Source organism: Geotrypetes seraphini, chromosome 5 (assembly GCF_902459505.1).
Source record: "Geotrypetes seraphini chromosome 5, aGeoSer1.1, whole genome shotgun sequence".
In the NCBI taxonomy this organism is placed as follows: Eukaryota; Metazoa; Chordata; class Amphibia; order Gymnophiona; family Dermophiidae; genus Geotrypetes; species Geotrypetes seraphini.
This window is the reverse complement of record NC_047088.1, coordinates 27,975,707-28,003,158: the sequence shown is the minus strand read 5'-3', so window position 1 is coordinate 28,003,158 and position 27,452 is coordinate 27,975,707. Positions and strand designations below refer to the sequence as shown.

At 43.9% G+C, this 27,452-nt stretch overlaps 1 protein-coding gene across 2 annotated transcripts in view; it reads right to left on the bottom strand.

Moving 5' to 3' along the window:
- Positions 1-27,452, bottom strand: part of TMEM255A (transmembrane protein 255A) — a 68,310-nt gene that overhangs the window by 14,081 nt on the left and 26,777 nt on the right. For both annotated transcript variants that reach the window (XM_033945316.1, XM_033945317.1), the window contains exons 2-5: positions 27,308-27,450; positions 21,060-21,122; positions 9,264-9,353; positions 537-614 (exon numbers count right to left, since the gene is read on the bottom strand). In XM_033945316.1, the coding sequence (XP_033801207.1) occupies positions 537-614; positions 9,264-9,353; positions 21,060-21,122; positions 27,308-27,450 (374 nt within the window). The remainder of the gene's footprint in view (positions 1-536; positions 615-9,263; positions 9,354-21,059; positions 21,123-27,307; positions 27,451-27,452) is intronic.

Here is a 27,452-nt window from a genome sequence, read left to right as displayed (position 1 = left end):
TTGGTGATGGGAACAGTGATGAATTCTGTACCACCATGTCATTCTCTACTCTGTAACATGGGACCAGCTATATTTGGAAGTGTCAGCCAGTTACACATGGAAGTTGATAAAGTGCCACTTTTACAAGTGGAAAATGTTGAGCTGATGCTGCTCTTTTTGTCTACAAGTAAATTTATCAGATGGCAGCTCTCCTGGAGATGCTGACAAATATGCATGTACCCCTGCAGAGCCTCTTGTAAACCACCATTAGAATCGAGCACAGCAAATTATTGTCCATATTGTGGAAGGTGTGAATGTCTTTTCTTGTTCACATTACAGATATCCTGAAAACCTGACTGGTTGGGGTTCCCCCCTCCCCCTCCCAGGACAGGTTTGGGAATCATTGCTTTAAGTTCTCTCTTTGTTTCTCCTGTTAACACCTTTGTAATCTTTCTTTATTTCATGTTCAAATGATATATGGTAAATACCTCCGTAATTACATGTACCATCTGAAGATTTCATGCAGGGTGTAAAACATCAGCGGAAAATAATCTCACCTCAGTGGTATGGTCAGTGTAGGGGCGCGTAGCTTTTGAGAAATACTGACATCTTCCTGCGTAAATTGGTCTAAGATCCTAAAGGAAAAGAAAGTGTTATAGCATGCGGCTCATTGGAACAAACCTATAGGCCCAAAGTGTTCATTAAGCATTAAAGGCCCCAGATTGTCTAACCAGCGCCTTTGTCGGCGGCCGCCAATCGCATGTCAATCACACAACAGTGCCCTTTAGAGCAGTGGTTCCCAACCCTGTCCTGGAGGAACACCAGGCCAATTGGGTTTTCAGGCTAGCCCTAATGAATATGCATGAAGCAAATTTGCATGCCTATCACTTCCATCATATGCAAATCTCTCTCATGCATATTCATTAGGGCTAGCCTGAAAACCCGATTGGCCTGGTGTTCCTCCAGGACAGGGTTGGGAATCACTGCTTTAGAGAATCTTGCCTCCGGCCAAGACAGGTGCTGCAAACGTAGACCAGGGTTTTCAAGGCCTACATTTCCGGCGCCTATCTTTGACATGAATCACACCAACGTAGGCACTTTATGGCACCTAATGCCACTTCCAATGTTAGCCATGCCTATAAGGGTGTCTGTCCAAGTTGGATTGTAAGCTCTTCCGAGCAGGGACCTTTCTATAAATGTCAAACTGTACAGCGCTGTGTACGCCTTTCAGCGCTATATAAGTGATAACTAGGAGGAGGAGTATATAGGTGCCAGTAAGCGCCTCAGGAGACGCAATTCCAGTGCCATTTGTTCAGGCACCAGTAGGCGCTTTGAATTTTCACTTGTTGCATTTCAAACAGCGTTTCCCTCTTAATTTAGGCGCCAGTTGGGCACCTACTACTACTTAGCACTTATATAGCGCTGAAAGGCATACATAGCGCTGTACATTTTGGCATTTATAGATGGCCCCTGCTCAGAAGAGCTTACAGTCATTAGATAGACAGGACATATAGGGTTGGGGATGTAGAACCCAATGTGAGAAGAGGAGTTGACAGCGCTCTTGAAGAGGTGGGCTTTTAACTGGGCCTTGAACACTGCCAGAGACAGAGCCCTCCGTTGCTTCTCCCAAGCAAACGGCGCAGCAAGGCAGAAGGGACGGAGTCTGGAGTTGATAGCTGAAGAGAAGGACTTACCAGCTGAGCAGAGCTCACGGGAGGGATCATAGGGGGAGATAAGTGAAGAGAGATAGTGAGTGCATTTGTAGATCAGTAAGAGGAGTTTGAATTGTATTCGGAAACGGATGGGAAGCCAACGAAATGACTTTGGAAGAGGGGTAACATGAGTAAAGTGGCTCTCCTGAATACAAGTCGTGCAGCTGAATTTTGGATGGATTGGCAAGGAGCGAGATGGCTAAGCGGAAGGTAAATAGCGAGTTGCTCACCTTTTATAGAATCCCGCTTAGTGGCTGTACACAGCATAACATTTAGGCGCACCCATATAAGCCAAGGCAAGCCAGGCCTAAATGTCTGTGCCTAAGTTATGTTCGGATTAACAGTGTACCTAACTTTTAGGAATGCCTACAATCTGCCCATGCTCTTCTACTGGCTACACACCCTTTTCAATTTCATGCGCTAGAAGCGACAAGCACCACTTTGTAAATGTGCCTACCAAGTTGTGCATGGAACTTCTAATTAGAGCTATTTAGCATCAAACTGATTGACAATTATCTGCATCAACTGGTTTGTTAAACAATTAAATTGTACAAGCAAATCAGCTTTGCGCACTATCTTGCATTGAATTTGGACCTTGCTCTGTAAAGCAATACAGTCAACAGAGCTGGCTTCTGTTGAATAAGATCACTTTGGACATGTGAGAACTCATGACATCTCCAGGAGTTTTTGTTATTTTTTTGTGCCAGCGTGCCAAACAGGATAGAAAGCATTACTCTAGAATGTTTATGATGATTCACACTTTTGTTTGATAATTCAGTGGCTGATGGATTAAAATGCAGAAATGTCTAAAAACCTGGCTTCATACACTAAACCATGTGGAAAGTCTAGGGTTACCAGATTTTCCCGACCCCCCGACATGTCCTCAAAAAGGAGGACATGTCCGGCGAAATCCGGACATCTGGAAACCCTGGGAAAGTCCAAATTTTGGGTGTAAAGGAGTCTTTTCAAAATTACCATTCCCCTTTAACAGCACTCCTTCACAATCACAGAGCCATCTTAAAAGGCGGGCCACAGAGCAAAGATGAGACAATTCAGTAGGAGCAGAGAAGGGAGGGCGTGATCAAACCAGGATAAAATCCTTCAGCACAGATTAGTCAGGGAGGCCCAGAAGAAAAAGCTTTTCACTCTACGCTTCCATTACAGAAGTGAAAGCTGCAGAAGCTTTACTCGAGTGGGCCACGTTTTAATTTGGAACCTTGATGAAACCGTATCGTTGGACTTAAGGCCCAAGCCTGGGCCCAACTGTGCTAGGGTTACCATATGTCTGGGAAAACCCAGACATGTCCCCTTTTTAAAGGACTTTGGGGTGTCTGCATAGCTTTTTTTAAATTTTGGAAGTCTGTCCAGGTTTGGCAGGGCCGGCTTACCCAGAATCCAGTGGCTTTCCTTATCTTACCTCCTTGGTACTGCAATTCATTTTCTTTGGGCCACCAGAAGCTCAGCGATGTGAGTCTGCTGCCATTGGCCTGCATTGGAAGCCGCCTCTTTGCAGGTCCCGCCTCCATGGGAACAAGGAAGTCGCTCAGAGAAGAGGTTTCTGGGGCAGACTGACGGCAGCAGGCTCACATCGCTGGACTCTGGTGGCACAAAGAAAATGAGTTATAGTGCCGAGGAGATAAGAGAAGGAGAGCCACAGGACTCCGGGGGGTGAGGAGGCTAGAGAGACAGAGGAATGCACCATGCTGTCTAAGGAGTGCATACTTGGAGCCTGTGAAGGTCTTCTTTGCAGTATAGAAAATGTGCCTACAGTATATTTTAGTCACGAACACTTACAGCGGTCATAAAACTGGTGTAAATGTTCATGCCTAGATTATGATTTTAAAAATGTGCAAATCACAGTATTCTATAATTATGTGCAAAATTAGGTATTCCAGGAGCAAAGTCTTGCAAGTGCTCAGATTCACTGAAATTGGATTCCTGGTTAGCAGAATAATTACTTAAACATTTTCTGAGCTGCATCAGTCATTCCTTTAGGAGAAAATTGCTTTTCAGAGGCAAACGGTGCTTAGTACTCACACTATTTAGGGGCCGGGATGTGGGGTATGGGTGAGGCCAGGGGCAGTATCATGTGTTCTTTTTTTGTCTTCATAAATATGGTAACCCTAAACTACTGAATACTGAAAGACAGTAGTACTTTAACTTTTCGTCTCTAGTCCAGACAAGCTGTTCGTGTTTCCTTTTAAAAACCAGAGTAGTGCACGCTGTGGTCTTGTTTTTTGTGTTTATTTTCTCTTGACCTGAAGGGGGAAAAAAAAAATCACCCCATTCCTTGCACATAAATACATTGATTTTTGTTTCACCTTCTAAAACGTCTATGTGGCTATGTTTTCAAGGCGCCAGGCCCTACCCTCACAGTGCTATACTGGGGTCCTCATGTTTTTGTATGCAAAGCCTCCTTTTAATAAAACTTACATGGATTTGGCCTTTGTAATTGTAAACATTTACATGTTTCTGGTTAATTGGGGACATTTATTTAAATTCAAAATTAAAAGCGCACAAAGCAGCTCAATAATGTTGAATTATTAAAAAAAAAAAAATAGCACATGTAAATGTCTCCACACACCAGGCCCTATAGCAAAATGCTCAAATGCAAAATTTCATGTGAATGAGGTCACTAACCTTTAGGAAATCCCTTGAGTTGGCATATTGGCCCCTGGGGGGAAAAACGGTTAAAAAACAGAAATGTCAATCTGCTGGGCAGGGAAAGTTCTGTATTGTGACTTGGTATCCTCATACCAGGTCAGTTTTCTCTGTCCATTTCCTGATCTAACTGGATATAGCAAGATAGGACAGCAGCTCTTCAGTTTTGAGTAATGGAGTGTGAGGTTTATTTGTAAATGAAAAGGTCAGACTGTACCAAGGACAGATGAGGGCACTGGTAAGTATTTTTAAAGCTGAATTCTTGGATCCAAACAGGATGAAAGAAAAGAAAGGCCAAAGCGTTAGCCAAGAATCTGGTCATAAACAAATAAAGTCAACAGAAACTGAGGATCTTGTAAGTTTAACTGTACAAGCTCCTGTAAAGCACAATTACTTACCGTAACACGTGTTATCCAGAGAGAGCAGGCAGATACTTTCACATATGGGGGTGACGTCATCCATGGAGCCCGCTACGGACAGTATGAAAAGTGTACTGTCACTTTAAGTTTTAAGAAACTTCACGACTGCCCGCACCGCACATGTGTGAGTGCTGATGTCTGCTCGTGCTACCCTCACTTCCGTAAGCAAGCTAAGAAACCAACAAGGGGAGGTGGGTGGGTTGTGAGAATATCTGCCTGTCTCTGGATAACACCTATTACGGTAAATAACTCTACTTTATCCTAGGACAAGTAGGCAGCATATTCTCACATATGGGATGGAGGGAGAGTTGGCCAATGAAGGAAAGACATTTTGTAGAAAACTACTTGGCCGAAGTGACCCTCCCATCTGGAAAAGATTCCCGACCGGAGAGGGGCATGAATGAGTAAATTGAGGACCAAGTAGCTGCACTGCAGAATGTACCTATAGGAGAGGAACATAAGAATGCAACTGAAGCCGCAATGGCTGAGATATTAGGTGCTCTATCAGAGATGCTCCAAGTGGCAGTTTAGCCCAAATATGGCAAAAGAGATAACAGATTGTAAGGCATGAGGAAATAAATCTCCAGGGATAAGCAAAGCTAACCCGTAAGAAACGAGGAGACTGAGAGGAGACATAGAAACATTCAAGATACTGAAGGGAGTAGACACAATAGATAAAGACAGGTTGTTCACCCTCTCCAAGGTAGGGAGAATGAGGGCACTCTCTAAAGTTAAAAGGGGACAGATTCTGTACAAAAGTAAGGAAGTTCTTCACCCAGGGAGGATGGAAAACTGGAACGCTCTTCCGGAGGCTGTTATAGAGGAAAACACCCTCCAGGGATTTAAGACAAAGTTGGGTGGGTTCCTGTTGAACCGGAACATATGCAGGTAGGGCTGGTCTCAGGGCACTGGTCTTTGACCTGGGGGCCACCGCAGGAGCAGACTGCTGGCACGATGGGCTACTGGTCTGATCCAGCAGCAGCAAATTCTTATGTTCTTTTGAGAAGAGGTTCTTTAGAGCGTAGTTCCTTTGAAGAGAAAACCAAGGTTCTTTTGCAGTCCAAGGTATGAAGAGCCATTTCTCCAGGGTGAGAAAGAGGCTTAAGAGAAAAATAGAAGAACAACGATTAGATGTATATGACATCTCCTGACCTGTTGTCCAGACAAAAAGGAGAGGTACAGAGAAACTACTGTATCATGGTGCAAAACTGTACAAGGCTCAAAAGAAGGGAGCCACAGTGTGGAGAGAACAAGCTGAATATACCAAGCCACTAGAGACCGAAGGAGGTCGACAAGACCTGTACAAACCTGGAAATCAGAGGATGACTAGTTTGTTGACCTGAACATGAAAAATACTCATAATCTGAAAGCAAACTCTGACTGAAGTGAAGCCAAGAGTTGAGTAGGAGAGGGGCTAGGAAATCTTTCCAGAAGGAAGATATGAAGTAGGTTAAAGGCTTGATAATATAAAGAGCCTAGAACAGTGAAGACCATCTCCCCTACTCCTCATAGGGCTGCTGCAAGTAGGTTGTCTGGACGCAGCTAAGAGTCTGGAAGGATGAGAAAAAACTAGCCATCATACTTTTTTTTATTCTAGTCATGGATATAAGTTTTTCCCAGACCAATTCTAATTATTTTTATCTCCCTTCTGCCTCCCCTATGTACCTTAAGTATCCCTGGTGGTCCAGCGGTGAATCATGGCAGAAGCAAACTTTGTTTGCTCTTGCCCGTGCAGAGCCGCTAGCTGATTGGCTGCTGCGAGAACTCATGGCAGCCAATTCGCTAGAGGTTCTGCATGGGCAGGAGTGATCTTCATTTGCTCCTGTCGCGATTCACAGATGGACCACCAGGAATATTTAAGGTATGTGGGGGAGGCAGGAGGGAGATAAAAATAATTATAATCAGACTGGGATAAGAGGCGGGAGGGATCCCTCCTATAACGGCCACCGCTGGACCATCAGGTCTCATAGAAGGCTTGGCAGAGGCCTGCAAACGGGTTCGGGAGGAAGGCGGGTCAGTGCTCACCTGAATATAAACCGAGACTCCCATTTTTGAGCCATTTTTCAGCCCCAAAATCTCGATTTATATTCGAGTATATACCATCTTTATAGACAAGCAGGCCAAAGTGGTGTACATAAAAAAATCAAAAAGGAAAGAGAACGCCATTTAAAACTGGACACAGTCATCATTCAACAAAAGGATACAATTACACAAACTAAAAATTAATTATAGTAAAATACAGTCCTTGGGAAACTGAGGATCCTGGAGAATCCCCAAATGATGTATGAAAGAGATATGTTTTTAACTGAGTCTTACATTTTTCCATGGATACTTTCTTACGGAGAGAGACTACGAGGGCATTGCAGAGTAATGGTGAAATGTAAAAAAAAATGCTGTACAACGGGTGGATTCCAGGCGAGCACCTGGTGGCCAGCGTGGGTCTTCATGGCAGGAGCAGGGCCCTTTCACTCCTGCCTCTTCGCAGCTGTCGTCTAAAATGGCTGCTGCAACCTATAGCGGGTGCTCACAGCATAAGCTGCCGTAAGAAATTGCAGTTCCCACTTTAGAAGGCAGATGCAAGGGGGCAAGAGCGAGAGGGCTGCGTTCCTGCCACAAAGACTCCCTCTGGACCAGGTAGGTCTGGGGAGGGGGGGGGGCATGGGAGAAGAGCTGCATGTGGCTCGTGAGCCACAGGTTACCGACTCCTGCCCTAGATGATAATTTCAGAGAGGGTCTCTAGTGCAGGGAAAGGATCCACTTCAGAACATTTTGGAATGGATGCCAGTGGGCCCCTTGTCTTGTGGTCCCCATGCTGCATAAACTGCTTGGGAATAATTTATGCTACTGCCAAGCAGTCTTCTGTGTTGTGGCATCAAGGGCCCATAGAAACTAAGCCAGGGCTATTTGGCAGACAACTGAATGAATATTTCAAAAGTTATTAGGGGAGAGACAGACAGACATGGTGACTGTATGAGACCAGTGTCCCCACCTGCAACAAGATTGAAAATTTAAGCTACATACGTATGCGTACACTTGGTTACAACATGCAGGTAAGATTTTATTTCATGGGTCTGGAATGCATGATCTAACCAAGATCACGGAATGTGACCCTTGAAACACAGAACATACAATCGTAACAGAAAATAAGCACGAGGACCATCTCAGGGGTTGATTCTCCCCTTTCTCACACAGTGTCACAGAACCCACTTCATCAACGATCAAAGTTGTTTTGGGCACCCATCACCTTTCTCTGAAGAAATGCTTCCTAATCTATTCTACAGCTTCGAGTCCATAGATATGCATTATTAGGATGTATGTTCCGGATATATTTAACAACTCTATGTCTTTACTTGCACAATGAGCCTAGCCAAACATTTTCTCTTCCACTTATGGCATATTACTGTATGTCATACTGTTACTCAGTGATAAACAATAGTTTGTTTTAGGAATTATTTATCATTTGCAATGCTGTCATTATTTAAAACGGAGAAACATTACTGGCTTTGAAAAAGACACTATTGCCCGCATTCTACATATGGTGCCCAAAACTGAGCGTGCATGCCAAATTTGCGGGCATAGTTGGAGCAACAAACTGATAATTACCTGCTAACCACAAATGATTGATATTAACTGGCTCCAATTAGGATTTGCTTGCGCATCTCAGTAACTATAAAGATGCATGCGCAAATCTTGGTAGCGCATAACTGAAAAGGAGGCACGGCCATGGGAGGGGTATGGGCAGGTCAGGTCTTTTTCTAAAGACGTGCACAATTTGGGGGAACTCCATGCCCAACTTACACATGAGGATTTATAACCACAGTTGGCACCTAAAAGTTGTGTGCGATGCTATGCGTTATTTTATAAATAATGTCCAACTTGGAACGCCATTTATAGAGTATCACTCAGTACGCAGGTTCTTCGGCACTCAAATTTGAACACAATTTACTAAATCTAGTTCATACAATACAATCTTTATTTGTATACCACCAATACCTCTCAGAAGCTCACAGTGGTTAACATAATATAATCAAAAAATACAAAGAAAAACTCTACATTAAAATTAAAACTTTTTAAGAACATATTCCCTATAAAGAAAGGTTTTTAGATCTTTCCTAAAACTCTTGTAATTACATTCCTGACTTATTTGACCTGGTAGAGATTTCCATCGTTTGGCAGCTTGATAAACCTATGTTGAATTAAACATTCTGGTGTATCTTATACCCTTGATTTCAGGGAAAATAAAAAATAAGTCTTGTTTTAAATTGAATACTCCATTTTTTTTTTTTGCATAATTTAACAATGGAGGTGTATTTTAAACATCAAACAAAAGAATTTAAAATAAATCCTTGCTTCCACAGGTTGCCAATGCAGCTTCAAAATCCTATCTCCCTTCTTCAATCCATATATCAGTCCGATAGCTGTATTTTGCAAGGTTTGTAATTTACACAATAATGCTTTCGGTATAGAGGCATTTGTGGTATTCCATACTCACCAGATGTCTGGCAGCAAACACTCCATCGACAATGGCACAGCAAAATGCTGCTATAACCCCAAAACTGATAAAAGCTATTGATGCAACTAGCTGTGGAAACAAGGAAAACACATTAGCATCTACAGTCGCCACATTCTTGTTAAGACACTTTTGGGTTAGATGCAGTACAATAGGCAATGATCGCTTTTACCAACCCGATGCACAAAACGGCTCACTGCATGTTTTTCCCCTCAATCGCCCATTTTACGATTCTGCCATGCAAATTAGCTAAAACCCCATGCAAAGTAGCCAAGCGATTGATGCACTAACATCGCTTGGCTATGCAAAAAAATTTTTTTTTTAATCAAACAGGGGTTTTAGCTATCGGGAAAAAAACAACCGGTAGTGTTACCAACAGGTCTGCCTGGGTTTTTTTTTCAATGGCAAAATATAATGTCCCATTAAAAAAAAAAATTAAAAAAAGATCTTCCACCGCCAATGATGGTCCTCCCCAATGATCTCCCCCACTCCCCCACTTAAACTGGTTCTGTGACATCCCTACGGCAGTGAAAATGGCAGGAGGAATACCTACTCTCTCCTGTCTGGCCAAATACCCCCGATGCCATGCCCCCACCTAGTCCTGGACCCCCCACACACACCGACTCACCCATCTTCCCTTTCCCTCCCAAAAGGCAGGAGAGATGCCCCCTCCCTCCTGCCAACAGATGTTCTCCTGAGCCCTCCCCCACTCCCTGAAACCCCACATACCCTTGGAAGATGTTGGAAGCTGGAGGGAAGCATGGTCCCTCCAGCTCCAAGGCCAGCACGTGGAAAATGAGGTGCCTTACTCTCCCTGGTGCACCATGTCATGCATGGGGAGGAGCCTAAGGTCCTGATTTGCTCAAATGTCAGACTTAGAGACTTAGTCCCCTTCCCGTGTAGCTCCCAACATCTACCAAAGGTAAGGGGGGGGAGGTTCAGGGGGTGGGGTTCAGGGGGAGCATATGGTGGCAGTAGGGGGTGGGCATATCTCCTGCCTTCCACCCCCGAAGGAAGGGTAGGAGATGGCTGGGGTGTGTCAGTTGCACAGGGTGTCCAGGACCGGGTGGGGGCATGGCGCGGGGTATTTGGCCAGGCAGGAAGGAGTAGGCATCCCTCCTGCCATTTTCACTGCCATGAGGGTATCGTAGAGCCAGATTTTTTTGGGGGGGTGGGCTTGGGGAGGGCCATCATCGGCGGTGGGGGACTTTTTTCTTTTTTTTAATGGGGCAGATTGTGCACGTGTAACACACACACAACATCTGTGCCATTAAAAAAAAAAGAATCCCTAACAGCAGTGACAAGAGGCTGTTTCCTCTGTCACTGCTGTTAGGGCTCTGCACATCTGTTGGGTTTAGAACATAAGAATAGCCTTACTGGGTCAGACCAATGGTCCATTAAGCCCAGTAGCTCGTTCTCACGGTGGCTAATCCAGGTCCCTAGTACCTGGCCAAAATCCAAGGAGTAGCAATATTCCATGCTAGTGATCCAGTCACTATTACCGACTGACTTTAGAGCATCTAACCCTTTGGACCAATGGGCTGTACTGCATGCTTGTTAACATACAAGAGCTTCATATTGGTACTGTTTGGGTAACAGGCAGAGGTAAGTGAAGCGAGCCTCAGCTGAAGGACGGGTGGGGCAGGGGTAAAAACAATGTGGTGCAATTTAGAAAAGATTGCTTGGCAGTAGCATAAATTCTTCCCAAGCAGCTGCTACAGAACACAGGGACCACATGAAAAGAGACCCACTAGCAAAAGGATGGAGACCTTAAAGAGGTAAGTCCTGTGCAGAGCCATTCTATAGCATACAGAGTGAGAGTCCTGGAGGACCACCAGTCAGGTTTTCAGGATAGCCCTAATGAATATGCATGAAAAAGTTTTGCATATAATGAAGATGATAGGAATGCAGATCTGCTCCATGCATATTCATTAGGGCTATCCCAAAAACCTAACTGACAGGGTTGGGGACCACTGGCCTAGAGGTTAGTGTGTTGGGTTTGTCCTCCAGGGGCAGCAGCTTCAAATCGCATCGCCTCAGATAGTAAGCCCTCCAGGAACAAGGAAAAACCCAATATACCTGAATGTAACTCACCTTCAGCTATTACAAAAACAAAATAAAGGCATGTATGTGTGTATACACATACAGAAATGCCAAAAACTCACCTAAGTGCTCTTCTGAAACTACACGTTTTATGTAGCATGTATTTTAGAAGTAGGTGGACACACAGACGGAGTCTGGGCAGGGCACAAAGTTATGTGCATACTATATCTCTGGTACTAATTACACACACTTGCATCTGCTCCATGGTGGCACAAGAGCATGCATACCTAATATATAGGTGCATATTTTTGGTGTTAAGTTAGTATTCTATGCAGAAAAGTAGGCCTCTATATTTTTTTTTACAACAGAATAGGCACCAATCAAGCATCTACTTATAAAATTGCCCCATAGGGGGCAGCAGATGAGTAGTGGAAGAAGAGAAGTTGTCCTAGAGATGGATTCAGCTGGAAGGGCTCTAAATATTACCAGAACATATATCCTCTGACTGTAATTGCAAGGGTCAGTCTTCAGTATACTGATCCATAACAGGACATCAATGAACAACATATGAAGCTTACCATCTTACATCTCTGCTGAAGTTTAACAGCCTCTTAAATTAGCAGCTATCATTATCAGCCCTCAGACACTTTATCATGGCACAATGTAACCTTTAGATAATATCACTCTCTCTTCAGAAATCACAGCTTTGAGGCCCTACCTGAATTTCATCAAAGGCAGTGAAGTACTAGGTCTAAAAAGAGATGTAGGAGGAAATATGAAATAGGCAGAGCCGAGTATAATGGGAGATTAAATCTAATATAATAAAGCCCTAAGCGCGCATGTGCACTCCCACCTGCGTACTCCAGTTTTCCGTGTGCTTTAGGGCACCGCAGGTAGAAGTGCGCATGCGCGAGAATCCCCTGAGGCGGATGTCGGTCGCGGCGGCTGTCGGCGGCTGCAGGCCGCGACAGAAGATGCCCTTGGCTTAAAGAGAGAAGCCGCGATTGGATTGAGCCAACAACTGCCGAGTGCCAGGAGGGGAGGGACGCAGGGCCATGCCCCCAGCCGAACCTCCTGTCTCCTTCACCCAAGATTCCGTCCCAGCAGCCGAGCCCGAGAGCACATCCGGCTTTTCCTGGTAACCCTAGACAAATAGACTAAACTCTAGGGGGGGGGGGGGCAAAGTCCCATGCAAGGAAAAGCAGAACTGGCATTAACAAAAATCCAGGACCGGACTTGAAATCAGCCTCCTAGAACGAGCATAAATGTCCTCATGGTTTTGGAACCTTTCATGTAGATCAATGAGGTGGTAGAGTACTTTATAATATATAAGGAGGTTTGTAAATTTACCAAGTTAGAAATTTGTGCTATGCTAGGTTTTGAAATAAGTTCATATCATTATATCTTAGATGGAGGGTATATCATATCATGTTGGTGGTTTTCAGTTATCCCAAGTCCACATTCTGTCCACATTGATTAATCTAATATAATAAAAGCCCTAAGCGCGCATGCGCACTCCCACCTGCGTGCTCCCGTTTTCCATGTGCTGTAGGGCACCGCAAGTGGGAGTGCGCATGCGCGACAATCCCCCGAGGCTGATGTCGGCCGCGGCGGCTGTCGGTGGCTGCAGGCCGTGGCAGAAGATGGCTGAAGCCTGGCTGGAGGAGGATGAGGAGGAGCTGCGAGAGCTCCGCAGAGGCAGAAGGTGAGGAGAGAGAGACAGAGACAGATGGATGAGAAGGACAGAGGGGCTACTAGGGGGACCTGGAGAGATAGACTTCAGGGAGTGTGGAGGGCAGGTGAAACAGGGTCAGAGAGAGATGGTAGAGGGTGTGAAAGGGGGAAAGGGAGAGATGGAAATGGTAGGACCACTGCTGCTTTGGGGCACTGAGGGAGGAAAGGCTGGTACGTCAGGACTACTGCTGCTGCCGCCTCGGGTAAGTAAAGACCCTGTCAGGTGATAAATGCAATGGAGGATCTATGAGGGCCAAAAGGGTACAAAGGAAATGGTGAAAGGTGAGGTGGTGGGACTGGGATCAGTGGGAGGCAGGGTCCGGGCAAGTTTTCAAGTTTCAAGTTTAAGCGATGCACACTATAAAATTTACAATTATTAGAAAACAATACAATATGTACAAATACTTAAATAATGGTAAATTGTTCTTAATTTTAACATTACTAAACATAGGGTAAGGAGGGATGAAATACAATTCATAAAGTAAAGATGAAACATTGAGGGAAAATACAAAAGGGAAATAGGTAACACAGGTATAACAAAGTAAAATCTAATACTCCAATAATAAAATTATATTGTAAAGGCATGATAGAAGTGGGGCATAGGTGGGGGTCAGAGTCAGGGTCAGGTTATAGGTGGGGCTATTCTAGCACCTGTTACTGTAACGGGCTAAAACACTAGTAAAGTATAAGACTGCAAGTACCTGTTGCTATTCATGTGTTAGGGATGAAATGGAGGTGTTATGTTATGGCCATTGAGCCTCTGTCATTATTCTTGTGTTGGCAGTAAGGTAGAGCTACTACGTCTCCATCATCTCACTGTTTGGGCTGCTATGTTGGAGCCAATCGGTTCCATCAATTAGTCCTGTGTTGGGGATAGAATTTTTATGTTAGCATTAACTTTCATCAATGCCTGTTAGAAAATGGATGCACAAGCCATGGACTTTTCTTCAGTGAAAAGATGCCCAGTTGCAGAGAATGATCGAGTCGTGCTTCTCAGACCTACTAGAGAACTGTGATGAGAATCTTGGGAGTACAGTGTTTTGGTTTACAAAGGCTGACAACGTGCCTGCTCTTTTAGTGGAAGCCAAGGGAGCTCCTAAACATAAATCAGCCAAGGTATTCTTTAAAGATGAGTCAAAACACCAGGGTGGCTCCACTCCCATTTTGCATGTCCAGACAATGAATTCCCAATTTCAGAAAACGCATCCAACAGTAGCAATACGCAATACTGTGACTTTCGTGAAAAATGCTTTTGATAATGGTCACCCAGAGCCAGGTCCACCACTGAAAAGAAAGCAAAGAATGCTGGTCATTTTCAGTCTTCGATGGAAACAACCCACAGAAATCAAGTCAGATCAGAACTGTATTCAAGTGCTCAAATACAGGAAATTTCTCTGAATGATGTGCTTCTTAATGGACTACACTTGGCAAACTGCCTCTTAAGAATGGTAATAAATTTCAGGAGAGCGCCATAACAGTTGCTATCCAGCAAATGTCTTCCCAGATGATGAAATGGTAAAACATAAATTACTCAAGATTCCTGTAGCACGCCAACAATGACGTCACTAATGAAATTATCGAATACAGAATGAGAGCACCTTACAGATTCAGAAAGGCAGCACAGAACGGAAAAAGAGGACAGCAGAGGTGCCACTTGGTTCATGGAGAGGGACTTTTATGGACCGTGTTCAACCTAGAGAATAACACGGGGACTCATTTTCCCGTCCCAGTGAGTTCTTTCCCTCTCCCTGCCCCATTTCTGCAACCTCATCTGCACAAACCTCAAAACACTTTAAAATCATAAGTGTTTGAGGCTTGTGTGGTTAAGGCAGAGCTTACAGGAATGTGGCAAGGACAGGGATAGCGACAAATCTCGCAGGGACAGAGAAAAATGTGTCCCCATGTCATTCTCTCCACAATGCTTTTATCCAGTTGCAACACACCAATTATATTTTTTTCCCTTTCATCTTCCAGTAAGAGCTATTTATAGTTTATCAGTTTTGTTTTCTTCAATAAACGTTTCTAAAGATTAATAAATATCCATTCTGTGTGTGTGTACTCTGCCTAGAACCATATTTAATAATTTTTTAAAAATATATTTTAATACTGCACATTAATTTTTATTGTATTTTTCTTGTTGATAGTAATATTTTATTTTTACATTTTCAGCCTGGTTAATTACCGGTGTTGAAAGGTCAGTTCATATAACCCCAATCTTGAACATAAGAACATAAGAATTTGCCTCCGCTGGGTCAGGCCAGAGGTCCATCTCGCCCAGCAGTCCGCTCCCGCGGCGGCCCCTCAGGCCTATCACCTGTGCAGTGGTCCCTAACTATTCCTATAGCCTGGCTCAACTCCTACCTGTACCCCTCAATCCCCTTATCCTCTAGGAACCTATCCAAACCTTCTTTGAAGCCCTGTAACGTGCTCTGGCCTATCACGGCCTCCGGAAGCGCGTTCCATGTGTCCACCACCCTCTGGGTAAAAAAGAACTTCCTAGCGTTTGTTCTAAACCTGCCCCCCTTTAATTTCTCCGAGTGCCCCCTTGTACTTGTGGTCCCCCACATCGTGAAGAATCTGTCCCTGTCTACCTTTTCTATGCCCTTCAGGATTTTGAAGGTTTCTATCATGTCTCCTCTAAGTCTCCGCTTTTCCAGGGAGAATAGCCTGCATTGAAGTGCCTGCATTGGTTGCCAGTAGACAATTGTCTGTCAGGCCCTGCATCATCCTGTTCCATTATATTTTAAATAATCATTGGAGGTTTATCGACTGGGGAGAACATTAAGGTCATAGAATGGTATGTTATTATCATTGAGTAGAGGGGTGAAAGCACATTATGTGGATACCAGAACCTCTATGCTCTCCATTGCAAGGGTGGCGCTATGGAATGCTCTCCCTAGTCAGTTAGGTTTATGTGCTAAGAGGGTTAAGTCCTAAGAATCTTTGGAAAATTCAACTTTTTGTATCTTCAATTAGGGGGAGTTCTAAGGTAGTCAAAATACAGGGTGCCCACAAAAACACTCCTTGATTTTAAATGGTTACAAAACCAAAATTTATTGGAATATTCTTTCACCTTTGAGGCTACAGTTTCATCAACTCAAAATTTCATATGGTATTTGTTGATTACATACACTTGATGTGCGCCCCACCTGTTACTCGGCAAACATCGATGTGATAATCAAGCTTGGAGCAGACTGTCCGAAACATATCTGGCGTGATCGCATTGTAGCATGAAATGATTTTATAATTCTGATATGATCTTAAAATATGTAGCATGGGGTTATGAATTTTGAATTTGAATTATTGCCTGACCCAAGAGATTATTAATTCTGAGTGACTTAAAGTAAAAAATGATATGGTTTTATAATTTATATTGGAGTTAAAGTATATTAATTTGATGGATTTAAAAGTGAATTTCTGATGTGGTCTTTGAGCCAGCATAGCCATCTGTTCAGAAAGGTGTTAAATGCCTCATTCAATAGAGCACAAAAGGACTGAGCCATCACCTTCAGAAAGTGTTAAGTACAAAAGACATGGCCAGGATGGATACCAGAGCTACACAGAACTTTAACAAGATGTAGATCGAACAGAAGCCCTTCACACCAAATTCACCTCTGGGCTACAAGATCAAACAGAAGCCCTTCACACCAAATTCACCTCTGGACTACAAGAGCCCTTTCATACCAAATTCATCTCCAGTCTGTAAGATCAACAAAAGCTCTTCACACAATTTTAAGCTACTCAAAGAAGATTCGATCAGATGACCTCATCTGCCTAGAACATAGGGAAACCACTCAGACAGATTCACACCACATCCAGTAAAGACAGTAACAATACTCTGTATTGGGACATCCTTTTAAGCCGTTGTGATTCTATCATAACACCACCTGGGAACAGAGAAAAAGGCTGAACTGCTTTAATTCAATCATGACATCATCCACCTAGGATTCTATTTTTAGAACAGGTCTCAACCCTATAAACATGAAGTGGAATCCTTTCTAACGAGGGAAGATTCTCTCTCTCCCTCTGGACAACACAAAGGAATCCAACGAAAACTGCAGTATCAGCAGCCAAAGCAAAAACAAAAAACAAACTGCAAACTCCTATGTACCAGATGCAGGCAATGTTTATTATACCAAATATTTTATGCAGTTGAAAATACCATCTTATAACAAACCAAGTGACCTGATAGGTCCGTGTTTCGGAAAACACTCCTTCCTCAGAGGTCCTATGAAAATAAATAAGAAAATTAAGTAGATATATATAATATGTAAATCAATATGAATTGGTGTGCAAAAAAGATAAAGATCCATGTGAACAAATGTATGAGATCGAATAGACTTATGAGATGAAGAAATGAGGATAATGTGCAAACAGAATGGAGAGAAATACTTAGCAACCATGGTAGTTCTCCATTCGTTTTTTTCTTGGTTTTTCTCCTTTTCTTTTTATCTTTTCACCTTTATTGGTATTCCATTTTGGATTTGCTTTTGATAGATTTCTTTAGTTTGTGTTCACTCACCCGCTTGTGGTCTCTGTTTTCACCTCAGTTCAGTATATGTATAAGCTTTATTGTCATTCACCTTCACATCATGTGTTTTTGTCACATAACTTTCAAGCACATTGTTGCACCTCTCATAGGTTTGAGAGCATTTCTAATAGTCTATATTCTCTGGGTTTCAGTTTCACATAAACATAAGCAAATTATAATTTTTTGTATCTGTAATATTGATGTGAAATTATTATGTTCACCATGGTGGTTATATGCATGTATTATAAATGACACTATTTCTCTCCATTCTGTTCGCACATTATCCACATTTCTTCATCTCATAAGTCTCATACATTTGTTCACACGGATCTTTATCTTTTTTGCACACCAATTTATATTGATTTACGTATTATATATATCTACTTAGTTTTCTTATTTATTTTCATTAGGACCTCTGAGGAAGGAGTGTTTTCTGAAACATGGACTGTGTCATAAGGTGGTATTTTCAACTGCATAAAATATTTGGTATAATAAACATTGCCTGCATCTGGTACAAAGGAGTCTGCAGTTTGTTTTTGCTCTCTCCCTCTGGAACCAGCCTGGATCAAGCTACAATTCTTCTTCTCCCTGGATCACCATGCTGCTTCACTAGGCCATGTGACCTCTGCTCCATTTTAAGGACTATTTACATTGTGAGTAATTTTTTGAATCCAGATAAATTAATTGTTCTGCTTTAGAAACATTTGTCTTGTGTAATCCTATTATCTTTGCTCAGAAAGATCCTATCTGTAACTGCTTCTACCTGCTTGATTATGCTTTTAAATAAATTTTCAGTTTGCTTATAAATGTTCTGTCTTAGTCCTTGAATAATAGTCCTTTATAATATACAGTGGTACCTTGGTTTACGAGCATAATTCGTTCCAGAAGCATGCTCGTAAACCAAAATACTCGTATATCAAAGCGAGATTCCCCATAGGAACTAAAGGAAACTCACTTGATTTGTTCCCACTCACCCCATCCCCTGAGGCCAGCAGCGCTGCTCTACCCCCTCAAGAACTGGCATTGCTTCCCCCTCTCATGAAGGCCCCCCCGCGTGATCCGCCATCCCCCCGCTCGTTTTGCCCACCCACCCGTGATCCGGCAACCCCCCCGCTCACGTCACACCCCCCGGCATCCACCCACCCACCCGATCACATTTCTTACCCCCATTTGGCACCAGCACCAACGCACAGGACATGCCGGTGCCAGTGCCCAAAGATCTGCCTCCTTCGCGCTGGGCTTTGAGCATCTGCGCATGCTCAAGGCCTTCGGGTTCCTGTTCTCTCCGAGATTCTCGGATCTCCGAGAATCTCGGAAAGAATGGGAACCAGAAGGCCTTGAGCATGCGCAGATGCTCAAGGCCCAGCGCAAAGGAGGCAGATCTTTGGGCACCGGCATGTCCTGTGCATTGGTGCCGGTGCCAAATGGGGGTAAGAAATGTGATCGGGTGGGTGGGTGGGTGGGTGGATGCCTGGGGGATGCCAGATCGCAGCGGGGAGGGGGTGCGACGCGAATGGAGGGTGACGGATAGCGGGGGGGGACTCGTAAATCGAGGCATGCTCGGTTTCCGAGGCGCCGATTTTGCGAATGTTTTGCTCGTCTTGCAAAACACTCGCAAACCAAGGTACCACTGTACTAGTGTTTAAACCCGTTACATTAACGGGTGCTAGAATAGATGTCAGTCTGTCTATTTTTTTTTTTTTGTCTCTCTCCTTGGACGCTGCCTATCTGTCTGTCATTTTTTCTGTCTGTGTCTCTCCCTATGTCCTTAGTGCCCTCAGTGCCTCCTGCCTATGTCCTTAGTGCCCCTTCCTATGTCCTTAGTGCCCCTAGTGCCTCCTTCTCATGTCCTTAGGACCCCTTCCTACGTCCTTAGTGCCCCTAGTACCTCCTTCCTGTGTCCATAATGCTCCCAGTGCTTCCTTCCCATGTCCTTAGTGCCCCCAGTGCCTCCTTCCCATGTCCTTAGTGCACCCAGTGTCCCCGTACTGTGTCCTTAGTGGCCCAGTGCCTGCGTACTGTGCCCTTAGTGCCCCCAGTGCCTCCTTCCTATGTCCTTAGCGCCCCAGTGCCTCATTCCCGTGTCCTTAGTGCCCCCAGGGCCTCAAACCCCCCCCTGATGCCAGCTTGCCTGCCTCCCATCCCCCTGAGCAGCATGTTTCCATTTAACCCCCCCCCACCCCCCTGATGCCAGCCTGCCTCCCATCCCCCTGAGCAGCATGTTTCCATTTAACCCCCCCCCGGCGCCGACCCTACCCGGCACACCCGAAACCCCCGTTGACCCTCCCAGCCGACCCTCTCACCGCTAGATGGCCGACAAACCTCCCGGCTCCAGCAGCATCCGAGGCACAGTAAATACGCTGCTTCACGTCCTTCTACTGGCCTGATTTCCTCTGCCGCGTCTCTGATGATGTCATCAGGGACGCGGCAGAGGAAATCAGGCCAGTAGAAGGCCGCGAAGCAGTGTGTTTACTGTGCCTCGGACGCTGCTGGTGCCGGGAAGTTTGTGTTTGTCTCGCAGTAGGAGGTTCGGCTGGGAGGGTCAACGGGGGTTTCGGGTGTGCCAGATAGGGTCGGCACCGGGGGGGGGGGGAGTCGCGGTGTGTTACCTGACACCGGTCGTTAGAACAGACCCCTAAGCGCGCATGCGCACTCTGCCAACCACGGAACAACATATCAGGGAACATGGCAGTAAGAATGCGCATGCGTGCTTAGCGTTTTATTATATAATATATGTTTTTCTAAGCCAGAGAGGGATATATATTATTGGTGGAGTTCCCTTCATTTAACAATAATTTTTATAACAGCATTTATAGCTTCAGTGATGCTTTCCTGCAGATCATCCATAGCTGCGGGTAGTGGAGGTATGTACACTCTGGGCTCCTTTTACAAAGCTGCGATAGCGGTTTTAGCGCGCGCGCTAGACGCTAACGCCAGCATTGAGCTGGCGTTAGTTCTAGCCACATAGCGCGGGTTTAGCACACGCTAAAATTATGCGTGCGCTAAAAATGCTATCGCAGCTTTGTAAAAGGAGCCCTCTGTCTTTCACGTACCTCCAAAGGAAAAAAGTCACAAACAGTAATGTCATTTTGTCACCTTGCATTGTTTGAAGGTTGTAACTTCTGCACCAACTGCAGCTTATAAGGGTGAAAACGCAAGCGATTGTGTAAGATCTTGCTAACCATGCTTTTTGGAATTTGCATTTGCTGTCATCTTATTTATAAACATATTCCAATAAGTTTTTATTTTGTAACCATTTAAAATCAAGGAGTGTTTTTGTGGGCACCCTGTAGAATGCATTCGGTAGTCATAGAGAGCACTTTCTCTATTTTGTCTTGTTTGTATAATATATGTTTTTATTGGAACCTGCCTCAGTATTAGGTGTATAAATTTTAAAAATCAATCAATCAATCCTAATAAATAAATAAAAAAATATGTTTACATCTGTGTGACTAGTAAAAATCACTTACCATTTGTCTTTTATTTTCTATTAAATTTGCTCCAATTAGTCCCAGAAATGACCCAACACCAAGCTGAAATAAAAACAATTTTAAGGCAAAATGTCAATCTTTAAATGGCAAAGATAAATAACTCAGGCTATCAATGATCCGCCATTAAAATGACCCAAGCAATTAGATGAAAACAAAATCTTTTGCTGTCAGATTTTTGCATATGTATAACATTTCTTAATCTTTCTTTTCTCTGTCCTTGTGGTAATTTCTTATTCACAAATCGCATTACGCTGTCAGCGGGAAGAGAACCAGACAGACTGCTTTTTTTCTTTTGAAATCTTACATTTTCCAATAACTACCTACCTGAGAAAGTGCAGATAACTGAACTCTTGAGGTTATCCTCAGAACAAGTACAGCAGGGTTGGTGGCAGTGCAGGGTCACTGGCAATTTTCTTTCACGGGGGTGGGATTGGCATGGAAGTGGGCATTCTTTCTGCCGTCTTCGCTACTGCGCAGGGGGTGCATCGGTTTGCAGTGCCGGTGCTTCAGGAAGGGCCATCCTCGGTTGGGGGGGGGGAATGCTTTTTTTCTTTTTTTTTTTCCTAATGGGGCAGGTATTGTGCATGTGTAAGGAGGGGAAGGTGGGGAGGTGCTTTTTTACTTTTTTTTTTCTAATGGGGCAGATATTGTGCATGTGTAATATGCACGGCATCTGTGCCCATTTAAAAAAAAAGGGCTAAACAGGGGAGCGACTGGTCTTGACCAGTTGCTTTTCTTGGATTGCTAAAAGTTATCATGTTTTTAGTGCATCGGGAAGCCATGTTAGAGCATCAATCGTTCTACTAATTTACATGGCATTTTAATATTAATCAGCTTATTTGCATGGTCAATTCAGGGAATGAGCGATCGTGCAGAAAACCACACGGTGAGCCATTTTCTGCATCAGGTCGGCAAATGCGATCATCACTAAAGCTGTCAAAACAGGTTTAGTGACAATCGCTGGCTTTAGTGCATCTGGGCCTTGGTCACTACTCATTTCAGCTTGACTTCAACTGGCAAGTCCAGAGGAGAAAAAGGTTCTGTATCCCTTTGCTGATGCAATTATCCATATATCCCTGAATAATATATATGACGACTAAAGTTGCATGCTCAAATCTGTGGACATTGCTGATTTGCACATTCAACTTACTTGTTTAACAAGCCAATCACCAATAATTGCCACTTAACAAGCATTTGTCAGCACTTTACATGCACAGCTTGCTAAACCCTACCACACACATCTCAAAAGAGCATGGGAGGAAATGAGCGGGATGTGGGCATTCCTTTAAGTTACAAGCATTGTTATAGAATACACCTGATCTGCACTAGAGAATGACACGGGGACAAATTTGTCCCTGTCCCTGCAGGAACTCAATTTCCCTGTCCCCTCGAGTTTTGTCGCTATTTCTGTCCCCGCCCCATTCCTATAAGCTCTGCCTCAACCGCAAAAGCCTCAAAAACATGTTTTTAAAGTGTTTGAGGCTTCTGGAGATGAGCTTGCAGGAATGGGGCAGGGACATGAAAAGAACTTGCAGGGATGGGATAGGAAAATGAGTTCCCACGGAGCCAGGTAAATTTTGTCCCCATGTCATTCTCTCCTTGGGAAAACAGTATAGAAAGTTGAATAAATATTGTGAGAAGTTTCAGCCTCTGATAACCAGAGCTGGTAATGCGACATCATAATGCCTCCTTCCACCAATGCCTAAGAGCCAACCTCATCAGTGATGTCACAATGGCTTGATTGTTCTATACTTGGCTCACTTTTACTACATTTTGATATCTAGAGTGGTACAGTCTGCACCTAAGTTAGGCCTGGGCATTTACACAATATTTTGGTTGGCGTAAATGGTTGCGCTTAAATTTTACCAAACTGAAATCAAAGTACATACCACACAGCAAAGCAAAAAAAACAAACAAAAAAAACCACCAAGGGCCTGAACAGAACAGAACAGGATAATGGAGTTCTCTATTTCATGACCCGACATGGACTGTGTTTCAGCAAATGTGCCTGTATTGGGGGTCCATATGTTGTTAGTGCTACTTGAAAGGGTCCAGAGAAGAGCGATTAAAATGGTTAAGGGGCTAGAGGAGTTGGCGTTCTGTGAGCCTCTTCTCTCTTGAAAAGAGGAGACATGATCGAAATGTTCAAGATAATGCAGGGAATAGACTTAGTAGATAAAGACAGGTTGTTCACCCTCTCTAAGGTAGAGAGAACGAGAGGGCAATCTCTAAAGTTAAAAGGGGATAGATTCCGAACAAATGTAAGGAAGTTCTCTTCTTCACCCAGAGAGTGGTAGAAAACTGGAACGCTCTTCCGGAGGCTGTTATAGGGGAAAACACCCTCCAGGGATTCAAGACAAAGTTAGACAAGTTCCTGCTGAGCCAGAACGTACACAGGTAAGGCTAGTCTCAGTTAGGGCACCGGTCTTTGATCTAAGGGCCTCCGTGTGAGCGGACTACTGGGCACAATGGACCATTGGTCTGACCCAGCAGCGGCAATTCTTATGTTCCTATGTTAGATAGTCAATATCTCAAATACCAAGAACTCTCTAGTAGAAAATGACATGGGGACAAATTTTTCCCTATCCCCGTGGGAACTTATTTTACCATCCCGTCGAGTTCTTTTCCTGCCCCATTCTTGCAAGCTCCGTCCTCATTTGCACACGCCTCAAACACTTTAAAATTATAAGTGTTCAAGGCTTTTGTGGTTAACCCTTTCAGGACCAAGGGACATATTTGTCCCATAACTTTAAAATCCTATAAATTTTGATTGGGATAGTCTACAGTTCTAAATTTGATATGTACGGATTCCATATGATACTGCCTTTATGTAAACAAACTGGTTCCGACATTCATTCATTAGCGTCGTTGCCAGATTGACGAGAAGATTCACTTGCCACACTGTCCATAAGCCAGAAGTGTGATTTTTTAAATAAAAATAATGATATTTCACAAAAAAAATCAATTTTTTGGTATCTGCAAGCCCTTTTTACCATAAAAATGTCGTCAAAACCACAAAAATTGGCCTACGATCCTTATGGTCCTGAAAGGGTTAAGGCAAAGCTTACAGGAATGGGGAAGGGACGGGGAAATTGAGTTCCTGTGGGGAAATTCCTCTCCACTCTCTCCTTACTGGAAAATCATACACGCCTATGAAAAGCACACCTTCCATAGTCACTTTTCCTTATTTCCAAATCTGTTGAATCAGCAAGTAAATAGTAATTGTGAATTAACATTTGCAGAAGATGTTATGTCAGCTTTTATTCACTTATTGCTAAAGGGATCTTTTTACTAAACTGTGTTAGGTGTTAAAGCACATTTATCACAGCTTAAAATGGCCCTGTAGTAGCTGCCGAATTAGTTTGCAATAATCTGGGTACTATAAAGTATTTTTGAGGGGAGGGAGCAAAGAATGGGCATTCCTGTGCTTAACAATAGCATATTAACAGAAGCAAGTGGGAACGCTCATGCGCCCACTACCCACCAACAAAAAGATAGGACTAGGAGGGGGCTGCGATGGGGGTGGGCTCAATAAGGAGAAGCTGCTGCCAGTGGACTTTTTCTTGTTGGGTGGCACCGAGAGTGATCATAATGGGGCGTTTTGGTTTCAATCAAAAATATACTGGCATTTTCAGCCAAAACCCGAACCTGAATTTCAGGCTGGTCTCAGTGCCAAATCCAAAACCGAAATTTGGTTGGCCTCTAATTTGATCAAAGGCGTGTAAACTTTTGTATACAAACAGTAGGTCAGTGATGAACAAAAATGACCTGTGACAACCAAAAAAGTTAACAAAAGATTAAATTAAGAGAAGAAATGCTGCAAAATTTGTGATTATTCTGTGTTTGAGTAAGCAACTGTAAAAAGCAGTAAAGAGAAGGCCAAACTGCTCATAAGACTATCCAGCCAATGTGGCTAAATGCTGAGAAAAAAAACGGTCTTGCTTTCAATGACAACTGATGTTTTGAGGATCTAATTCAGGGGTGTCAAAGTCCCTCCTCGAGGGCCGTAATCCAGTCGGGTTTTCAGGATTTCCCCAATGAATATGCATGAGATCTATTTGCATGCACTGCTTTCATTGTATGCTAACAGATCTCATGCATATTCATTTAGGAATTCCTGAAAAACCGACAGGATTGCGGCCCTCGAGGAGGGACTTTGACACCCCTGATCTAATACAAATACTGAAGTCATTTTGTAATGTTTGAGCTACTCCTGGTCAAACATAATTATATAAATTTTGAATTCAGATGCAGGTACCGATACATATCAGTGAGTACTTTAACCAGGGTTGTCCGTCAATCCTCAAGGGTCACAATCCAGTCAGGTTTTCAGGATTTCCCCAATAAATTTGCGTGAGATCTATTTGCATGCACTGCTTCCATTGTATGCAAACAGATCTCATGCATATTCATTGTGGAAATCCTGAAAATCCAACCTGGCGAAGGCAGAGGTTGGACGCCCCTGACTTAAACAACAATATTCTTCTCTGCAACAGCTAATGGAGGACTGAGTTTTTGGCTTAGCCTCCTCTCCTGGCAGAGATAGCGCGCACATTCTCCAGGAACTGAATAAAGATGTCTACTGCAAAATTCCAGAATAGTTTCAACCTGGGTTCTAGATTTGGCCCTTAATCCAGAGATCTCAAAGTCCCTCCTTGAGGGCCACAATCCAGTCGGGTTTTCAGGATTTCCCCAATGAATATGCATTGAAAGCAGTGCATGCACATAGATCTCATGCATATTCATTGGGGAAATTCTGAAAACCCGACTGGATTGCGGCCCTCAAGGAGGGACTTTGAGACCCCTGCCTTAATCTATAGTTCATGAGTGGTGCTTAAAAAGTATAAAGCACCATAAATAAAGATTCCCAGTGTTTCAGACCCTCATTTCTCCTTTTACTATGGTGCTAAGTGGTGTTCAATCAGGTTTTAAAAGCCCAGGGAAATAAACTAACTACTGTAGAATCTCAAATCCATCACCCATGGGGACTGGTGGATGACAGATTATTGTTTTTCTGGTTGATTGAGAGAGCTATGTTAGAAACCTTGCCTAACATAGATCTCGATTCCCCCTTCCCTCCCACCCACCCCAAAGCACCAGCGGTCCTGAGCTGCAAAAAGTCCCTCTTCCTCCCTCAAGCCCCAAAACAGCAGAAGGCGGCGGGGTCCTGAGCCATGAATTCCCTCACTCCTTTCCTTACTGGAAGCAGCAGACGGTCAGGTCAGCAGGAGACAGCGCTCAAAACAGGCTGCTCATGGCCAGCCCTGGCAGGGCCTTTCCTCTGATGTGTCAGAAGGGACACATCAAAAGAAAGGCCCTGCCAGGGTTCGCCACAAGCAACCTGTTTTGAGCGCTGTCTCCTGCTGACTGGCTGTCACTTCATGGCTCAGGACAGCTGCTGCTTCGGGGAACCTTTGTTCCCCACTGGCGATAAAGTCTATAAAAGAGAGGCATCAATCGTATGGTGCTTAGTGGTGCCTAACCCCTAAGTGGGCATTTCTATGGGCGGAACATGACTTAGGTGCTACTAAGCACGGCTCTCCAAAAAACTGAAGCGTCTGAAACATAGGCCTTTAAAACTCTGGCCTACATTTCAGGCGCCGTGATTCTGTAAACGGCGCTTAAGCGTGACCGACATGCAGCTGGCACCATTTTTCTGGGTGCCGGCCGATTTATAGAATCAGCCGCTTTGTCTATTGTATAGAACAGAAAACGATCAGCCTTACTTGCTAGTTTCTCTTCTTACTGCAAAGCGGAGATGTGTGGGTGCTTTATGGAGTTGTACGAGACGAACTCAGTAGGCAACAAAATCACAAATAATGTCAGAGGGGAACATCCACAGTTTATTATTTATTTACACTGAATCTGTGGTGCCACCGGACACAGTGAAATACAAAACAAAAATTTGGAAAGATGTGTTCTTCCAGGGCTCATGGCGCTGGCGATAGCACACTTACACATGAAAGCTCATAAATCTTGTACCCACCCACTGCAAAACTTTTTTTTTTTTTTTTTTTTAAATCATGGAGCATGCATAGCCAATGAGAGATGGGGGGCGTAATGGATGAAGTTATAAAAGGCAGAGAGAGAGAGGAAAAGCAGAAAAGAGAAAGGAAGAGCTGCAAGAGAAAGTTTCTGTGACATCTCTGAAACTTTGCATGCTTGTTGCATCTCAGGCACATTGCATTCAGTAAGCATGCAGGCACACCTAGCAGTTCTCTACTTACAATAAGCCCTGGATAATAACCGCCAACAGTGACGTTTTGCGTTTTGGTGGTAGCGGCTAGGCCGACAGCTAGAATTAATATGGACACAATGAGGAGAGTCACGGTTACGAAGAGAGAGTTTCTTCTTCTCCTGTTGAATGACCCT